The following is a 17,267-nucleotide window of genomic DNA, read 5'->3' on the forward strand; positions in this document are numbered from 1 at the left end:
CTGAGACTGGGTAATTTATAAAGAAAGGAGTTTTAATTGACTCACAGTTCTCCATGGCTGGGGAAGCCTCAGGAAACTTAGAATTATGGCGGAAGGGGAAGCAGGCATCCTCCTCACAAAGGTGGTAGGAGAGAGCGAGCTCAGGGAAACTACCACTTTTAAACTATCAGATCTCCTAAGAACTCGCTCACCATCCCGAGAACAGCGTGGGGAAAACCACCCGCGTGACCCAGTCACCTGCCACCAGATCCCTCCCACGACACGTGGGGATTACAGGTCAAGGTGAGATTTGGGTAGTGACAGAACCAGTCCATATCACTTATGAATCTTTTTTTTCCTGCACTTTGTGAACAAAATGTTTATGAATCTTTAAGCTAGGTGATCCTGATCTTTAGATCTTTGCAATAACTTCAATAAAACAGGAGTTTTAGGAAATGGGAATTTTTTCATATGTGAAGTTGTGGCAGCTGATGGTCCTTTATTGTAAACTTGATGGCTACCAAAAACTTTGAAGGTGTTGCTAAACAAATTTTTATAAAATATAAACCTGTTAAATGTCTGTTAAAAGAATGTATAAAATATTTCATTGTATTTTCTCATGTAGTAATATACTCAAATGAAATAACTTCAGACATTAAAGCTTCAACTGAAAGATTGGTTGTCGCAGGATCATTCTTCTGGGTATCAGTGATTAATCTTTTATTCAAGGATGCCTCTATTTTTGCCAAAAATAAAAAAGTAGTCAAAATTCTGTAATATGAGTAGTAGTTGGATTCTGGTTGATTTATTATTATTGGTTATAATGTGTTTATTGACCAGAATATGAATTTAATGATAAAGAAGGTTGTTTTTATTTTTAAAAAATGGACGTTAGTAAATATAATTTCCTGGTAAGTTTAACTTTGTGTACATTTTTGTTAAATGGAAAAATTTAATGTTTTATTAAAATGGATTTCTAGTGTAATTATTTTTATGTCTTAGTGTCAAGGTTATATAGAAAAAACATTCACTGGGTGGGCATGGTGGCTCACGCCTGTAATCCCAACACTTCGGGAGGCTGAGGCGGGTGAATCACTTGAGGTCAGGAGTTTGAGACCAGCCTGGCCAACGTGATGAAGCCCCATCTCTACTAAAAATACAAAAATTAGCCTGGCGTGGTGGTGCATGCCTATAATCCCAGCTACTCGGCAGGCTGAGGCAGGAGAATTGCTTGAACCCAGGAGGCAAAGGCTGCAGGGAGCCGAGATTGCTCCACTGCACTCCAGCCTGGGTGAGACTCTGTCTCAAAAAAAAGAAAGCATTCACTGACATTTCTGAATGTCAGTGATTTATTGAGCATTTCCCCAGCATTTGATATTGACGGATGTTTACATGGTAGATGGTTTGTTTTATTCAAAATAATTTTTCTGAACCTGAGAGTGAATATAAAAATGGAAAGAAGAATGATTATATTTGATGTTAAACCTGAGTTTAGAGAGCTTTAAAAATAATACATGGGCTGGACGTGGTGGTTCATGCCTGTAATCCCAGCACTTTGGGAGGCTGAGGCGGGTATATCACTTGAGGCCCAGAGTTTGAGACCAGCCTGGCCAACACAGTGAAACCTTGTCTTGACTAAAAATAGAAAAAATTGGCTGGATGTGGTGGCACATGCCTGTAATCCCAGCTATTTGGGAGGCTGAGGCAGGAGAATTGCTTGAACCTAGGAGGCAGAGGTTGTAGTGAGCCAAGATTGTGCTGCTGCACTTCCAATCTGGGCGACACAGTGAGACTCTGTCTCTTAATAAATAAATAAATAAAAATAAGAATAGTACATGAATATAGGAGGACCAACTCAAGTGGTGTGGTTAGAAATAATATTTCTAGCTAAAGTGAAAATGAAAAATTAAAATTACATTTTCTAAGCTCTAAAAAGTAAGACAGTAGTAGTCTTTTAAGCCTTTCCTGATAAATTTCTGTAGCCAGAGTAGAAGTTGGGGGGGGAAAAAAAAAAGCAAAAAAAACAGCTTGACTGGTGAGTCTTTATAATAAAGATTATTCACCAGTATGTTTTCATGGTATAATGGCAGAATTGAATTTTAGCCTTCAGATTTCAAAACAACCTACTTAGAGTTTAGCAAAGTGAAAATACAGTAAATCCGTAGAAACATACCATTATGTTAAGAAGAAAAGAAATGAACTTCCATGGACTACTCCAATGAGAGATGGTCTCAGACTTCAAAATGAAGCATAGTAAGTGTTAGTGGAATATTGCACTGCCATTTAGGACAGTAGAAGGAAAGTAATTTTGATTTATACATGAACCTTTTCATTATTACTTATTTTCTGAATTACATTGGCATGGATATTAAAATGCAGCTAAAATCAAGTGAGGAATAATGGTTAAATTTTCAATTGTAGACATTACCTCCTATTTACAAAGTGAAAAAACATTGCTTTGGAAATTAGGCTATTTTTAAAGGAGATGCCATCTATCCGTAGTGAAATGGCACTTATTGATTAGAATCATAGATTGTAGAACACCCTTACTTTCAGTAAAGAAATGGAGCTTCAGAGAGGTAGTCACTCTCTCAAAGTCACACAGCTGGTTTGTGAACAAATTGAGGTGCAAAACCTGGAACTCTGAACTCTTCCTCAAGTATCCTATGGCATTTTTCTTTCTTGCTGCGAAAATTCCAAACCATCTTTATTTTGATAGAACAAAATACAGCTTCAACTATGAAAAAATACTTCACTTTAAAAGATCTTCCTGAAACACTTACATTAGGAAAAATTATGGATAGCAAATTAATACCATTTTCACATCCTGTTGAAGAACGTTTTGCCAAAAACACTAGTAAAATTCTGACTTGTACAAGAATATAGCATATAAGGCCAGTCATTGTGGCTCATGCCTCTAATCCCAGCAGTTTGGGAGGCCAAGGCAGGCAGATTGCTTGAGCCCAGGAATTTGAGACCAGCTCGGGCAACATGGTGAAACCCCATCTCTACAAAAAACAAATACAAAAATTAGTCAGGTGCGGTGGTGTGGTGCCTGTAGCCCCAGCTACACAGGTGGCCGAGGCAGGAAGACCGCTCGAGGCCAAGAGATTGAGGCTGCATTGAGCCTCTGCATTGTGCCACTGCACTCCAGCCTGGGTGACGGAGACCCTGTCTCAATCAGCCAATCAACAGCGAAAGTCCAAACCTTGTGACTAAAGTCTTTAAGTATTTACTAGGCGATAGATAAGGAACTAGACAGAAGAGAGAAGAACGAAGAGTAATCTTTTAAATGTTATTTAGAATTATCTTCTGCTTTTTAATATTAAAAATTTGGAATTTAAATTTCTTAAAGTATCTCAAAATTCAGTTCTCTGTCCAGCTTAATTTATTTTACTGGACTTTGAGTAAACGACTGTATTTATGATATTGGTGAGTTAATTTTAAAAATTCAGGAATCCAGTGATTCAAATATGAAGATTTGGGGGATTGTTTATGGATTACTTTTAGGGCACCTTTTTTGTTTTAGTCACCATAGGGTACCACACATTTGCTATTACCTATACTTCTGTGGAATTTTTGCATACAGTCTTATCAAAATCAACTATTTAAAAAGACCTTCTGGCTGGGCATGGTGGCTCATGCCTGTAATCCCAGCACTTTGGGAGGCCAAGGCGGGCAGGTCCCTTGAGGTCAGGCATTCAAGACCAGCCTGGCCAACATGGTGAGACCCCTGTCTCTACTAAAAATATAAAAATTAGCCGGTCATGGTGGCACGCATCTGTAATCCCGGCTCCTTGGGAAACTGAGGTGGGAGAATCACTTGAACCCAGGGAGGCAGAGGTTGCAGTGAGCTGTGATTGTACCACTGAACTCCAGCCTAGATGACCAGAGCGAGACTTCATCTCAAAAAAAGAAAAAAAAAACTTCTTTCTCCCATAAATATGATACACTTACTATGTACCCACAAAAAGTAAAATTAAAAAAAAAAAATACTTTCTTCCTCAGGGAAATGTGAGTGTGACTAGGAATTTCCAGATAGTTTTTAAACCTCACTTTGTGCTTCATAAATTACAAGTGTATTTCAGATGATTCCAAAATCTGGAATTTAATTGAATAGATAATATTTTGTATGATGTGATTGAAATAGCATAAGGAGTAAAAAGTTTTATTTCTTATGTGGACTGTTGTAGTTTGTAATATCTCAAAAATTTTATAAATCTATACAATGTATTTTTCTGAAGATAATGTGAGGTCACCACAATAATTTTTCTTTGTCGGGTCATTTTCTCAGTATGGCAGCTTCCTTTCAGGCTCACATTATTGGATTATTAGAACTTAACTTCTCTTTTGCTTTTTATGATAAATTCAGAAAAGGTGAATGAAGAAGGAAAATAAATAGACACTAACATAATTTATTTAGTGATAACTTGGAAAAACTAATAAAACTGAATAATTGCTTGCTATGCTGTCTTTGTTTAAATAGAAAATACAACTAAAAGCATAGAATATACTACACGATACTTTAAAGCAAAATATTCTGTATGCTGCTGATGTAGATGTAAATGTTTTATTTCTATTGGCCTTTTGTATTATAAGAAGTATATACCTAGATGAAAGGTTAATACTATGTATGTGTGGCCTTCAAGTCCCGTATATCATTTCATGAAAATGGGATGGGCAATTGGGAGAAATGTTTATTTGGCTAATATTTTATAATCTTTGACATCCTCTGTTTAGTGAACCTACTTTCTTTATGAAAACTTCATTTATCTCAGGTTTATATAGACAATTCCTACAGTGATTATTTTCCTTAACTTTTAGGAGCAGCTTATTAAGATGAGGTGCGAGGTACTATCTATATTTTATAGCCATGAACTTTGAGGCAGAAAATAATAGTAGAGAGATGCCCAAGTATGCTAAGTCCTATCAGAACTTCCTATGACATAGTATTTGAAGAACTTTTTGAATATTCCTGAAATTTTCAGAGTCCTAAGAGTTGGAATTAATTGTACAAATGCATATGTGTATAAAAAGTAAATAAAATGCAATAGATACTTTTGATTATTTTGTTAGGTTCAGAGCTTAAGCTTGTTTCTTAATTCTTGCTTTATTTTCGTATCATGCTAGTCCTTTGCTTATTTTGCACATTTTTCATTTTCATTCTTTTACCACCTTTCCTTTATGTTTTAATCCTGCCCCGTTTTTTCACATGACAGGAAAAAGCCCGATCATATCAGGTACCAAATGGCTTCCTTCCCTTTACCCTCATCTTACTCCAGTTTCCTTTTTGGCACGAGAAAGCTCATAATTAACTTGCATTTCAGTTGGATTACTTGCAATGGATAAAAAGTCTCTTTATGTTTTAAATTGGGAAGAAAATATAAATATTTTATTTGAGAAATGGAATTATACCTTTTAATTGCACATCTCCTCAATTTGTTTTAATCTTTAAAGGAATATTTGATTTATTTATAATTACCCAAAGAAGATACAGATTGAGTAATTTTCCTTTTTTAAATATGTCTTATTTTTTTAAAAAGAGAAAGGCTGGATATGTGGCTTATACCTGTAATACCAGCATTTTGGGTGGTCGAGGTTAGAGGATCACTTGAGCCCAGGAATTGGAGACCAGTCCTGGCAACATAGTAAGACCCCGTCTCTGCCAAAATACATATAAACAAATAAGAAATTAGCTGGGTGTGGTGGCATGCCTCTGTGGTCCCAGCAGCTTCAGAGGCTGATGTGGGAGGATCACTTGAGCCCAGGATTTCCAGACTGCAGTGAGCTGTGATTGCACCACAACACTCCAGGCTGAGTGTCTCTAAAAAAATTACATATATGTCTAAACAAATAAAAATATAGAGGGAAATAAGCTAGTAAACTCTTTTTAAAAATTTGAGCAGTAACTAGGATTAGTCCTTTTGGTAAAACCATATTGATTATGTTGAAAGAATACATTGTCAGTTCCTTACCTTTTTTTGTTTTGCCATTATTTTCTCTGTATAAAAATAAATTGAAGGCTGGGCGCGGTGGCTCACGCCTGTAATCCCAGCACTTTGGGAGGCCGAGGTGGGTGGATCACAAGGTCAGGAGATCGAGACCGTCCTGGCTAACATGGTGAAACCCCGTCTCTACTAAAAATACAAAAAAAATTAGCCAGGCGTGGTGGCGGGCGCCTGTAGTCCTAGCTACTCGGGAGGCTGAGGCAGGAGAATGGCATGAACCCAGGAGGCGGAGCTTGCAGTGAGCCGAGATTGTGCCACTGCACTCCAGCCTGGGCGACAGAGCGAGACTCCGACTCAAAAAAAAAGAAATAAATATATAAATTGAAGTAAAGGAGCATTCATGTTCAGGCTTTTAATTTTTACCAATTGTTTACCTGTTTGGCACTTAAATGGATATGTAAATAAACCCATCATCCTTATAGTTCTAGTAATAAAGCTTCTACAGGTTTCAAAGTTTGACTTTTACTCATGTTCTTGATTTTAAGAGCAGTGTGGGACTAGTGATCAAACATGGTAAAAGATTTTTTTGTGTATATATATATATTTTTTCCTGCCCAAATGTTGTCATTTGGAAACTCTAATTGGTATGTTAATATTAATAACTAATAATTTATAAATTTAATATTTACCACATATATTTTTAAAGTATAATATTTAGAATTTAATAAAATGTGTATTGAGTTATTTCAATTTGAGATACAAAGTGGTACCTTATTTTTCTTAATGAAGCAAATTTTTCTATTTTAAAAACTGTCTTGGTTGGGCGTGGTGGCTCATGCCTGTAATCCCAGCACTTTGGGAGGCTGAGGCGGGTGGATCACCTGAGGTCAGGAGTTCAAGGCCAGCTTGGCCAACATGACGAAACCCCGTCTCTACTAAAAATACAAAAATTGCCGGGCATGGTGGTGCATGCCTGTAATCCCAGCTACTCGGGAGACTGAGGCAAGAGAATCTCTTGAACTCAGGAGGCGGAGGTTGCAGGGAGCCGAGATCGTGCCATTGCACTCCAACCTGGGCAACAGAGTGAGACTCCGTCTCAAAAACAAAAACAAAATCAAAAAACAAAACAAAACAAAACAAAAAGCTGTCTTGTATTTTGGCTTTGTGGTCAGTTTCTGAATCCAAACTTAAGTATTTTTTCTATATTTCACAGTCCATGAGCTGTTTTTAAGTCTACTTTTCCTTTTCTTAGAAATGTTAGTAACAGTTAGAGCCGGGCGTGGTGGCTCATGCCTGTAGTCCCAGCGCTTTGGGAGGCCAAGGTGGGTGGATCGCTTGAGACCAGGAGTTATAGACCAGCCTGGCCAACATGGTAAAACCTCATCTCTGCTAAAAATACAAAAATTAGCAGGGTGTGGTGGCGTGTGTCTGTAACCTCAGCTGCTCGGGAGGCTAGGGTACCAGAATCGCTTGAACCCAGGAAGCGGAAGTTTCAGTGAGCCAAGATCGCACCCCTGCACTCCAGCTTGGGCGACAGAGTGAGACTCTGCCTCAAAAAAACCAAAAAAACAAAAACAACAACAACAATGAAATGTTAATAACAACTAGGATTATTCTATAGAAAGAATTAAAAATTATATTCCCTTTTACTTGATTAAAGTTTTGGTCAATGTTAGGTTATTAGTTTTTTTATTTGTAATAACAATGGAGGAGTGATAGTGTCGTAAGACACACAGATCTTAGTATAATAATTGAAAAAATGTTTTCTACCTAGGATGTATGACATTTTTCCTTAAGAGATGTAAAATTAAGAGTTTATGTTTTCTTTCCTCAGTTTATAAAAACTGATGATATGAAAACGTCATTCAGAAGCAGATAGCAGAGGAACTGGGTTTCAGAAATACATGTGATCCTTAGAGTTAATAATCAGAGGGATAGGTCTCTGACAACAACATACGTTTTAATATAGCATTTTGATACTATTTTTAGAAGATATTGTCCTAAGATGCAGCAGGTCAAGAGAAGTTAATTTTTTGAAGACCTCAGAAGCATGAAAAGTTTACATAAGTGTGATTTTTGTTGCTCAGTAAAACTCTTGGTAGCTCTCATCGAATTATGGAATTGACTATGATATAAAACAAATGATTTTGTATTACTACAGTTCACCCTACTTCAAATGATTTTTACATAAACGCTTTCATCAGTATCAGAGATTGTTTCCATTGCATGTCATCCCATGTGGCAGGGTTGCACCATTTTGTTTGTTTGTAGGTACTTCCTTAACATTTCTAACCAACTGTCTGTCCCAAAGTAAAGAAACCCAGAAGTTCTTCCTTTTCTAGCCTACCTCTTGATGATTTGCATTTAGAGGCAACCCAGCTCATTTTATCTAGATGCTTCTTTAACAAATGTCTTTTTTAATGGTAAAGGTGATTCCTCTTTAAGTGGTAAGAAAACCTAACAGTCTTTCCAGTGAATGGCTTAAAAATGGAAAAGCATCTCCTAGTCACGAGATGAGAACAGCTTTGGATAATTGACTTAATTTTTAAAAATAGAAATTCTAAATGTCTAAATACAATTGCTAATGCTTCATATTAGTACCAATGAAAAGGTAGAATCTCTATCTGCTAATTGATTAATAACTAATGTTACAGTAGAAATCATCTCACATGAAACTAATTTTAAAATAATGATTCAAATACTGTTTTACTTTTCATGCTTTATAAGAAGTTTTGCTTTCTTTTCTGAATGGCTTTTGGCTGTGAATTTTTTTTATGCCTTTAGGTCTTTTATTGTTTTAATAAATTAGAATTAGTAAATATGTCATACATAGCTTAGATTTTTCTTCTAAAGAAGGTCGTAAGTAAATTGTTTGCCTAATAATTTACAGTAACGAGCAGAACCATATAAATACTTGAGTGAATCATTTGTAGTAATAACTTTGATTAATTTGCTTAGGAGTATTTTGTATGAAACTAAGACCAAGCTAATTTGTGATTGTCTCTCGTTAGATGTCAGTTCTGACATGATTAGTTTTCTGTTGTGCTTATCAAATCAGACTCTTACTGAATTATCTGCTGAAAGGTTGAAAATAAAGCACAATTTGTTTCAATGTTTTTCTGTATATAAGTGGATACTTTTTTTTTTTTTTTTTTTTGAGACAGAGTCTTGCTCTGTGGCCCAGGCTGGAGTGCAATGGTGTGATTTTGGCTCACTGCAACCTCTGCCTCCCGGGTTCAAGTGATTCTCCTGCCTCAGCTTCCTGAGTAGCTGGGATTACAGGCACTTGCCGCCATACCTGGCTAATTTTTGTATTTTTTATTAGAGACTGGGTTTCACTGTGTTGTTCAGGCTGGTCTCGAACTCCTGACCTCAGGTGATCTACTCGCTTTGGCCTCCCAAAGTGCTGGGATTACAGGTGTGAGCCACTGTGCCTGGCCACAAGTGTATACTTTTATTCACAATATACATTTATACCAACTTTATAAGAAAAGCAATTATTTCTGGGGAAAGAGTTCAGTTATTTTTGAGGAACCTCAAAAACTAAATTTGTACTTTAAAACAGTTATTATTTGGTGGTAGCATAAAGGGTAACTGCTTTTGTTAGGATGTAAATTTATGACATGAAATTAATCAAAATGTAGTACTTTAATTTTCCTAACCTGTGGTTTTAAAACATTTGTTTTTTACTTTCAATAGTTTTCCCATATTAGAATCAGTTTATATAAAGCAAAATAATACAATGCACTTCTCAAAACATAATTACCACAATGTGATTTCCAGTGCTTTCTCAAATATTTCATTTCTAACAACAATGGAAATAAATTATGTTTATGAAAACTTAATCTATTTTGTGTTTCTGTAGGCGCTGGTTTTCAATACAGAATAATCAGTTGGTTTACCAGAAAAAATTTAAGGTAGGTGTTAATAAGTGAAAACCTAATGAGTTATCAATTTCAGTTATTTATCTTCTTGTTTTGGTAAACATTGAAGTCTATAAATACTCATGTGTGTAAAATTAATATAATTATTAGTTTTCTGTTTGAGCAGGTATAAGAGGACTCTAGGGTGGAGAATTTCAACATTTCATTCTTAAAAGCAAAGTCATGTTGAATCCTAAATTCTTACTTCCTCACTTTGAGATGGATTTTTCTGGGTCACAGGATTTTAAAAAATGTTTTGGTAGCTTTTAAATGGTATATATTAGTTGTACATACTTTTGTGGTACATGTGCTATTTTGATACTTGTATATAATGTGTAAGGATCAAATCAGGGTAACTGGGGCATCAATCACCTCAAACATTTTTCTTTGTCTTAGGAACATTACAAATCTCCTTTCCTAGCTATTTTGAAATATACAACATACTTTTATTTCTTTAAATGTATCTTTGTCTAGTGCATGACAGAAATAACACTGCCATTCCATACCACTGTTTTGAAGATGAAAGAGAGGATGCCTTTTAAATAATGTCACAATAGGGCCAAAGGTGATAGGACAGAATGGTTAAAAATTACATTAATTAAAATGTAAGCTGAAAGTAATTTAAATAGAACCCCTTAAATTTGTTAATATTGTTTTATATGTTTGTTTTCCTGAACCTTATTTTAAGGATGAGGAAGTATTATTTATGGGAAAGACATATTGGGATTACATGTGAGTTGAGAATATTAAAATAACTAGAAACAAAAGAATCATTAGTTATTCTCATAACTAATGATTATCTGAATGACATTCTGTAAACTGCAAATTTCAAATCTCTACTCTTGAGATGACACTGAAATTTTATTTGCAAGGTTCTATGGTAGCAGGTTTGTATGACAGAAGCCGTTTAATCAGCTAATTAGTTCATGGTTTCTTCTATTCTGATAAACTTGGTATTAAATAGTAGAAAGTGATAAAATCTTTTTGATTCACTTAGGTATTTTAGGAAGTTGTAGCTTTCTTTGAGTTATTTAAAACTTGACTGAATAAAGGCTTCTCTTTTGGAGGAAAGTAGCTTTATTATATGTGAGTGGGGACCAGGAGAGTGGATATGAAAGAAGATGGAAGAAAAGCTGCAGAACATTAACATTTATTGAGAATCTACTAAGTATCAACTGTTGGACCAGGCTCTTTATATGTAAACCATTTCATTTACTCTCTATGTAATTTATGAGGTAGATACAATTATTAACAGGACAAAATTACTTTCATGTCTATATTGATAACCCCTATCTGTGTCTAAAAAATTAGACTGCTTATGCCAAGTAATATTTTTAAGTATTTTGTTATTGGTAGTATTAAAACCTAAGTGGAAAAGTGTGGAAATGTGGTTTCCTCCCTGTAGGATAATCCGACTGTAGTAGTTGAGGACCTCAGGCTCTGCACAGTGAAACATTGTGAAGACATAGAGCGACGATTCTGCTTTGAGGTGGTCTCACCAACGAAGTAAGTGGTTCTAAAGGATCTGTGATTTGCTTTTAGGTTTTTATAGTTTGTCTTAAAGAACTTCCCAGAGTGCAGGAATTTGCATTTGTCTGTAATTTTCTGTGCTAAAGAGGAAAAAAAGTTTTAAAAATAAATTTCAATAATTAATGGTTACAGATATAGTCAGATATTTATGTAACTTCTACCATTTATCCTATTCTTTAATTCCATAAAGGTGATTTATGTGCTCATATGAAAATTTTAGCTATTATGATGATGAATTAAAATCATATGAGTTTCTTTGATAACTATCATTTTATATTTGTACCCAGTAGAAAAAAAATGAGTATTTTTATGTTTATATGGTAAATTTAAGAGTTTTTTTTTTTTTTTTAAATATTCAGGGATGGGTTATTTGTTTTTAAGAGATAATTTGTTTCATTGGCACCTTGATTTCTTCGTCAACATACTTTGCCCTAAAGATACATGAAATAAAAGCTTTTTTCAACAAATTATATATATATTTTTTGCTAGAAAATTATTAAATAGCAAAGTGAAAAACATACAAAGCTTATAGGGTGTTTTTGGCATTAACTGAGTGTCTGAGAAAATATGTTATTTCTTTTTAGAAGTTGTATGCTCCAGGCAGATTCCGAAAAGCTGCGCCAGGCATGGATTAAGGCTGTTCAGACCAGTATTGCTACTGCTTATAGAGAGAAGGGTGATGAATCAGAGGTTAGTAGAGGTATTAGCAATACCAAATAATATATTGCCAAAATTCTTGATTTTAGTTGCAATGTTATGTGACTATATGTAACATTGTTTTTTACGGAAGATGATTTTATGTAATTGAAATGAGTTTTATTTTTAAAATGTGGATTTCTTTTTTATTTCTCTTGATTTCACTTGCCATTTTATTTCAGTATTTATGAATGTATGTTTGTTTTAATATTTGAATGTATGAACCAGATTGGAATAAGGTATTTCCCTGTTTTTTTTTCCCCCAAAGTATTGTGCCATTTTAGTTAATTATAAAATAAAGTAATCATCATGAAAGGTATTTATAACTGAATGAAAGCAAAAAAGGGAAGCGCAATGTTGACTCTTAGGTGAAGGCCCCTTAAAAAGATAAGGTGAATGTGGAAACTTAGGTCATAGTCTGGCCTCATTTCTCAAAGAGCTTACTAAGAAAGTCTTTTGGGCAAGGCAATGAGTGAGTAAGTGAGTCCTGAGAAATGGAACTCAGCACTTTTGGGTCATCTGGCAAGACTGTGGCATAGGCTTAGTGATAGATAATTGTCGGGAATATGGGGAATCGATTTTTCTCTAAACTGTATTTCAAAACTTACCGTGGCCAACTTCCAGCTCCCAAATATAGATCAAAGCAGAACCTTTTCAGGCATGGGATTGTGGGGGGCGACTAACTTGATCCAAGCAGAAAGGCGTAGAGATGAAAGCAGGAAGTGGACCAGAAGCCAAGCTTATGTGAACTTGTCTGGGTACAAATGATGGGAACATTGACAAAGGGCATGTTGGCAAAGATAGCCCTCAATATGTCTGTCTCTAGAATCACACGTCTCCAATCTGGACCAGTTGCTCCCTAAGCCTGCAGTATGGCTGTCAGTCTGGGATTTCCTTACAAAATCATTTCTGGAGATTCTTCTCTTTCCTGTATCCTGTATCTTTCTCCTTCTTAAGAAGAACTTAAGTACTTTCTCTAGTAGCTTCCTGAAAATGAGGCATTTGTGATTCCATGCATGTCTGAAAATGTCTTGATTCTGTCCTCATATTTGATTGGTAGTTTGGCTGGATATTTTAAGATTGGAAATAATCTTGAGAATTTTAACAGCATTGTTTGTTTTTTTAGTTTCCAGTGTTGATGTTGAAGCTTTTCTTATTAATGATCTTTTGTATTTCTCCTCTGCAGTTTCTCTGTATTTTCTGGATTGGTATTATGGTTTTCTTATTTTTGTGTCTGTGTGTTGTTTTGCTCTACTTTCTGGGAAATCTTCTCAGTTAATCTTTCTTTTCTTTTTTTTTTTTTTTTTTTTTTTTTTTTTTTTTGAGACGGAGTCTCGCTGTGTCTCCCAGGCTGGAGTGCAGTGGCGCGATCTCTGGCTCACTGCAAGCTCCGCCCCCCGGGTTCACGCCATTCTCCCGCCTCAGCCTCCCAAGTAGCTGGGACTACAGGCGCCCGCTACCACGCCCGGCTAGTTTTTTGTATTTTTAGTAGAGACGGGGTTTCACCATGTTAGCCAGGATGGCTCAGTTAATCTTTCAAGTCTTCTATTGAATATTTCAGTTCTGCTAGCACATATTTAATTTCCAAGAGCTCCGTTTGTTCACTAACTGTTTATAAATACAGACCTGTTCTTTTTTCATGGAATCAGTGTTAGAGCTGTGGTTCTTAACCATCATTGCATACTATGATGTCATCACACAGGGAGCTTAAAAAACCCCCATTGGTTAGGTACCACCCCAGAACACTTGATGGAGTTGACCATCAATACTTTAACAGGCTTTCTAGGTTAGTTCCATAAACAACCAAGGTTGAGAGGTATTGCGTTAAAGGCTTCCTTTGGCTATCTGATCATAAATGTTAGGCACTAAAAACTTCTTTGGAAGCTCTGAGCACAGAATTAGGACTTTGTTCACTGTGGCCTTCGCCTAAGTCTGGACCATTTGTTGAGGAACAACCATCATCAGGGTCTTTTTGAGTCTTTTCGGCTGGTGTGATTTCCCGGAGAAGGCTCACTGATCTCGCATCACAGGTGTGAGGGACTGGTGGGGAGCTAAGCACTGGGTATCTTAGCATATTGTATGTATGTTCATTTAATCCTCTGGCTTCCACGTTTCAGGTGAAGTCAATCCAGAGACACTCTGTTTTAATCCTCCAGAGGATAACTTCGTCATTGTGTTTATGTGTAGAGAGCAGTCAGTCCCCTAGTGGCATGGAGATGGGGGGCGGCAACAATAGGATTGAACTGTCCTGCTTAAACAATCATTCCTCCTATTAATACTTTTGTGAATTGGTGTCATATTCAGTGCTGTGTTCCTTGGAGTGGCTGACCCAAGTTATGCTGTGCTTGTGTACTTAGTTCTCTAATTTGGTGCAAAAACATTAGCATATAGAGAAAACTTGGGAATGAACCAACCTGGTTTCTGTATATAATATTGACATTCTTTCCTTATATAGTTGCTCATTAGCTAATTCCCATTATCAAACATGTTCTGGTAAAACAAATACTTCTTTCTTAAAATTTCGGAATAATCCTAAACTTACAGGGAAGTTTTTTTTTGAGATGGAGTCTCACTCAATTGCCCAGGCGGTCGTGCAGGGGCATGATCTCGGCTCACTGCAACCTCCACCTCTCAGGTTCAAGCGATTCTCCTGCCTCAGCCTCCCCAGTAGCTAGGATTACAGGTGCCCACCACCACGCCCAGCTAATTTTTGTATTTTTAGTAGAGACGGAGTTTCACCACATTGGCCAGACTGGTCTCGAACTCCTGACCTCAGGTGATCCACCCACCTCAGCCTCCCAAAGTGCTGGGATTACAGGCGTGAGCCACTGCGCCCAGCCCCACAGGGAAGTTCTAAGTACAGAACAAATAACTGTTTCCCCCAAACCTTTTGAGAATAAGTTGCCAGCGTGATGCCACATCACTGCATCATTGCTTTTTTTTTTTTTTGGAGACAGTCTCTCTGTCCTCCCGGATGGAGTGCATTGGTGCAGTCTGAGCTCACTGCAGTCTGCACCTTCTGGGTTCAAGTGATTCTCGTGCCTCAGTCTCCCGAGTAGCTGGGATGACAGGCGCACACCACCATGCCTGGCTAATTTTTGTATTTTTAGTAGAGGTGGGGTTTTACCATGTTGGCCAGGCTGGTCTGGAACTCCTGGCCTCAAGTGATCCACCCACATCTGCCTCCACCCGCATCTGCCTCCCAAAGTGCTGGAATTACAGGCTTGAGCCACTGCACCTGTCCTGCATCGTTACTTTCTTTTGTTTATTTTTTGAGACAGAGTCTCACTCTGTTTGCCCAGGCCAACGTGAAGTGGCGTAATCTCAGCTCACTGCAACCTCTGCTTCCTGGGTTCCAGGGATTCTTGTGCCTCAGCCTCCAAAGTAGCTGGGGTTACAGGGGTACACCAACACACCTGGCTAATTTTTTTTGTATTTTTTAGTAGAGCTGGGGTTTCACCATGTTGGCCAGGCTGGTCATAATCCCTGACCTCAAGTGATCCGCCCATCTCAGCCTCCCAGAGTGCTGGGATTACAGGTATGAGCCACTGCACCCGGCCTGCATCATTACTTTAATGAGTACCTCCTACAACCTAGGACATTCTCCTATATAATCACAGTAGAGCCACCAATCAAGAAATAACATCGATACGTGACTACCATTTAATTTCCAAACATCATTCAAGTTTTAGCAATCGTCCTAATGACGTTCTTCATGGCAAAAAGATCTAGTTTACAAGTGTAGATAGCATTTAGTTGTTACGTCTCTTTAATCTCTTCAGTCAGGAGTAGTTCCTCATTCTTACCTTGACCTTCTTAATCTTGATAGTTTCGAAAATTAAAGACTAGTTGTTTTGTAGAATGTCCCTCAATTTGGCAGGAGTGTTACATAAATGATATTGTGTTCTTTTCACTTTATCCTCTCGGGTCACATGATTTTGATTTGTTCCCACTGGTGATGTTAACTTTGATCATTTGATTCAGGGAGTGTCCTGGTGGGTTTCTTTACTGTAGGATTAATCTTTTAAACTTTGTAGGTAATAAGTATTTTGTTGAGGAGGTGCTTTGAAATGAACTTTTGGCAGAGAATGGTGTTTAGAAATCAAAATAAGTTTTTGGGTGTGTATACACATATACGTATTTACATCTTTTAAAAATACATTTATTTACATTGAAAACCATTAGTGTGCCTGTTGGTATCTCCAGATTTGATAGGATTCATTCTAGTTTTCTCCTTTTCCATATCAATAATTCCTTTCTCTGTGTTGAGAAATCTGGCTCCCATTTGTCTTTAACATGTTTACTTTTATGTTTGATCCCCCTGTATGTAACCGATATTCTGTATCTGTTGCCACCTGCCCTAACCTTGTCCTCCCAGCTCTGCGTGGGGTGCCCTTTTGCTCCGTCAGACTCTGACACCTCACACTAGGTGGCACTCCTGCTTCGCAGCCTTCCTTTCCCTACTCAGGCTTCAGCTTCCCTTGCTGAGCCGCCTCCCTATGCAGACATGCTCCTTACCCTTCTTGGGATCTGACAGCCTGCGCATGGTTATGCTTCTGTTTTTCATCCAGCTCAATCCTCTCTAGAATACTGTGTACACACTCTTACCTTGCGTGGTCCTATCTAATGGCTGTTCAATAGAGTTTTCAAGAAGGGCAAGACAAGAGCCAAATTGCATTTTTATTGATTCTTTACTAATATACTGGCTTTTAAGGTTGAAATTTTTTTATTTATTCATTTTTTTTTTTTTTTTTTGGAGACAGACTCTCGATCTGTCGCCCAGGCTGGAGTGCAATGGCGTGACCTCTGCTCACTGTAACCTCTGCCTCCCAGTTACAAGCTATTCTCCTGTCTCAACCTCCCAAGTAACTAGGACTACAGGCATGTGCCACCATGCCTGGCTAATTTTTTTTTGTATTTTTAGTAGAGACAGGGTTTCACCATATTGGCCAGGCTGCTCTCGAACTCCTGACCTTGTGATCCACCCACTTCAGCTTCCCAAAGTGCTGAGATTACAGGCATGAGGTACTGTGCCCAACCTGAAATTTTTTTAAACCAGAAGACTTTTTATAGACCATATCTGTCCTTGTTTAGGATCTAAGTACCACATCTTTGTGTTTGGTCATTATGGCCATGTAGTGGGACGGTGGGGAGACAGAGTCTTGCCCTGTTTCCCAGACTGGAATGCAGT

General features: G+C 37.2%; 1 protein-coding gene and 1 long non-coding RNA gene across 24 annotated transcripts in view; one reads left to right on the forward strand and one right to left on the reverse strand.

Annotated features, from left to right (window-relative positions):
- LOC135969585 (uncharacterized) overlaps nt 1–17,267 on the reverse strand; it is a 305,912-nt gene that overhangs the window by 145,524 nt on the left and 143,121 nt on the right. The gene's annotated exons all lie outside the window — the stretch shown is intronic.
- The window catches only part of ACAP2 (ArfGAP with coiled-coil, ankyrin repeat and PH domains 2), a 181,299-nt gene that overhangs the window by 133,596 nt on the left and 30,436 nt on the right, over nt 1–17,267 (forward strand). For 13 of the 23 annotated variants that reach the window (XR_012430552.1, XR_012430550.1, XM_074030727.1 and 10 more), the window contains 3 exons: nt 9,793–9,844; nt 11,256–11,356; nt 11,965–12,070. Coding sequence is in view for 19 of the 23 variants with exons in the window: in XM_074030727.1 (XP_073886828.1) it covers nt 9,793–9,844; nt 11,256–11,356; nt 11,965–12,070 (259 nt within the window). In the remaining 4 variants the exon portion in view is untranslated. Of the gene's footprint in view, nt 1–5,198; nt 5,220–9,792; nt 9,845–11,255; nt 11,357–11,964; nt 12,071–17,267 lie in introns of all 23 variants that reach the window. The other 10 variants (XR_010584841.2, XR_012430551.1, XM_065539686.1 and 7 more) reach the window with 1 other exon arrangement.

Source organism: Macaca fascicularis, chromosome 2, assembly GCF_037993035.2.
Source record: "Macaca fascicularis isolate 582-1 chromosome 2, T2T-MFA8v1.1".
Classification (NCBI taxonomy): Eukaryota; Metazoa; Chordata; class Mammalia; order Primates; family Cercopithecidae; genus Macaca; species Macaca fascicularis.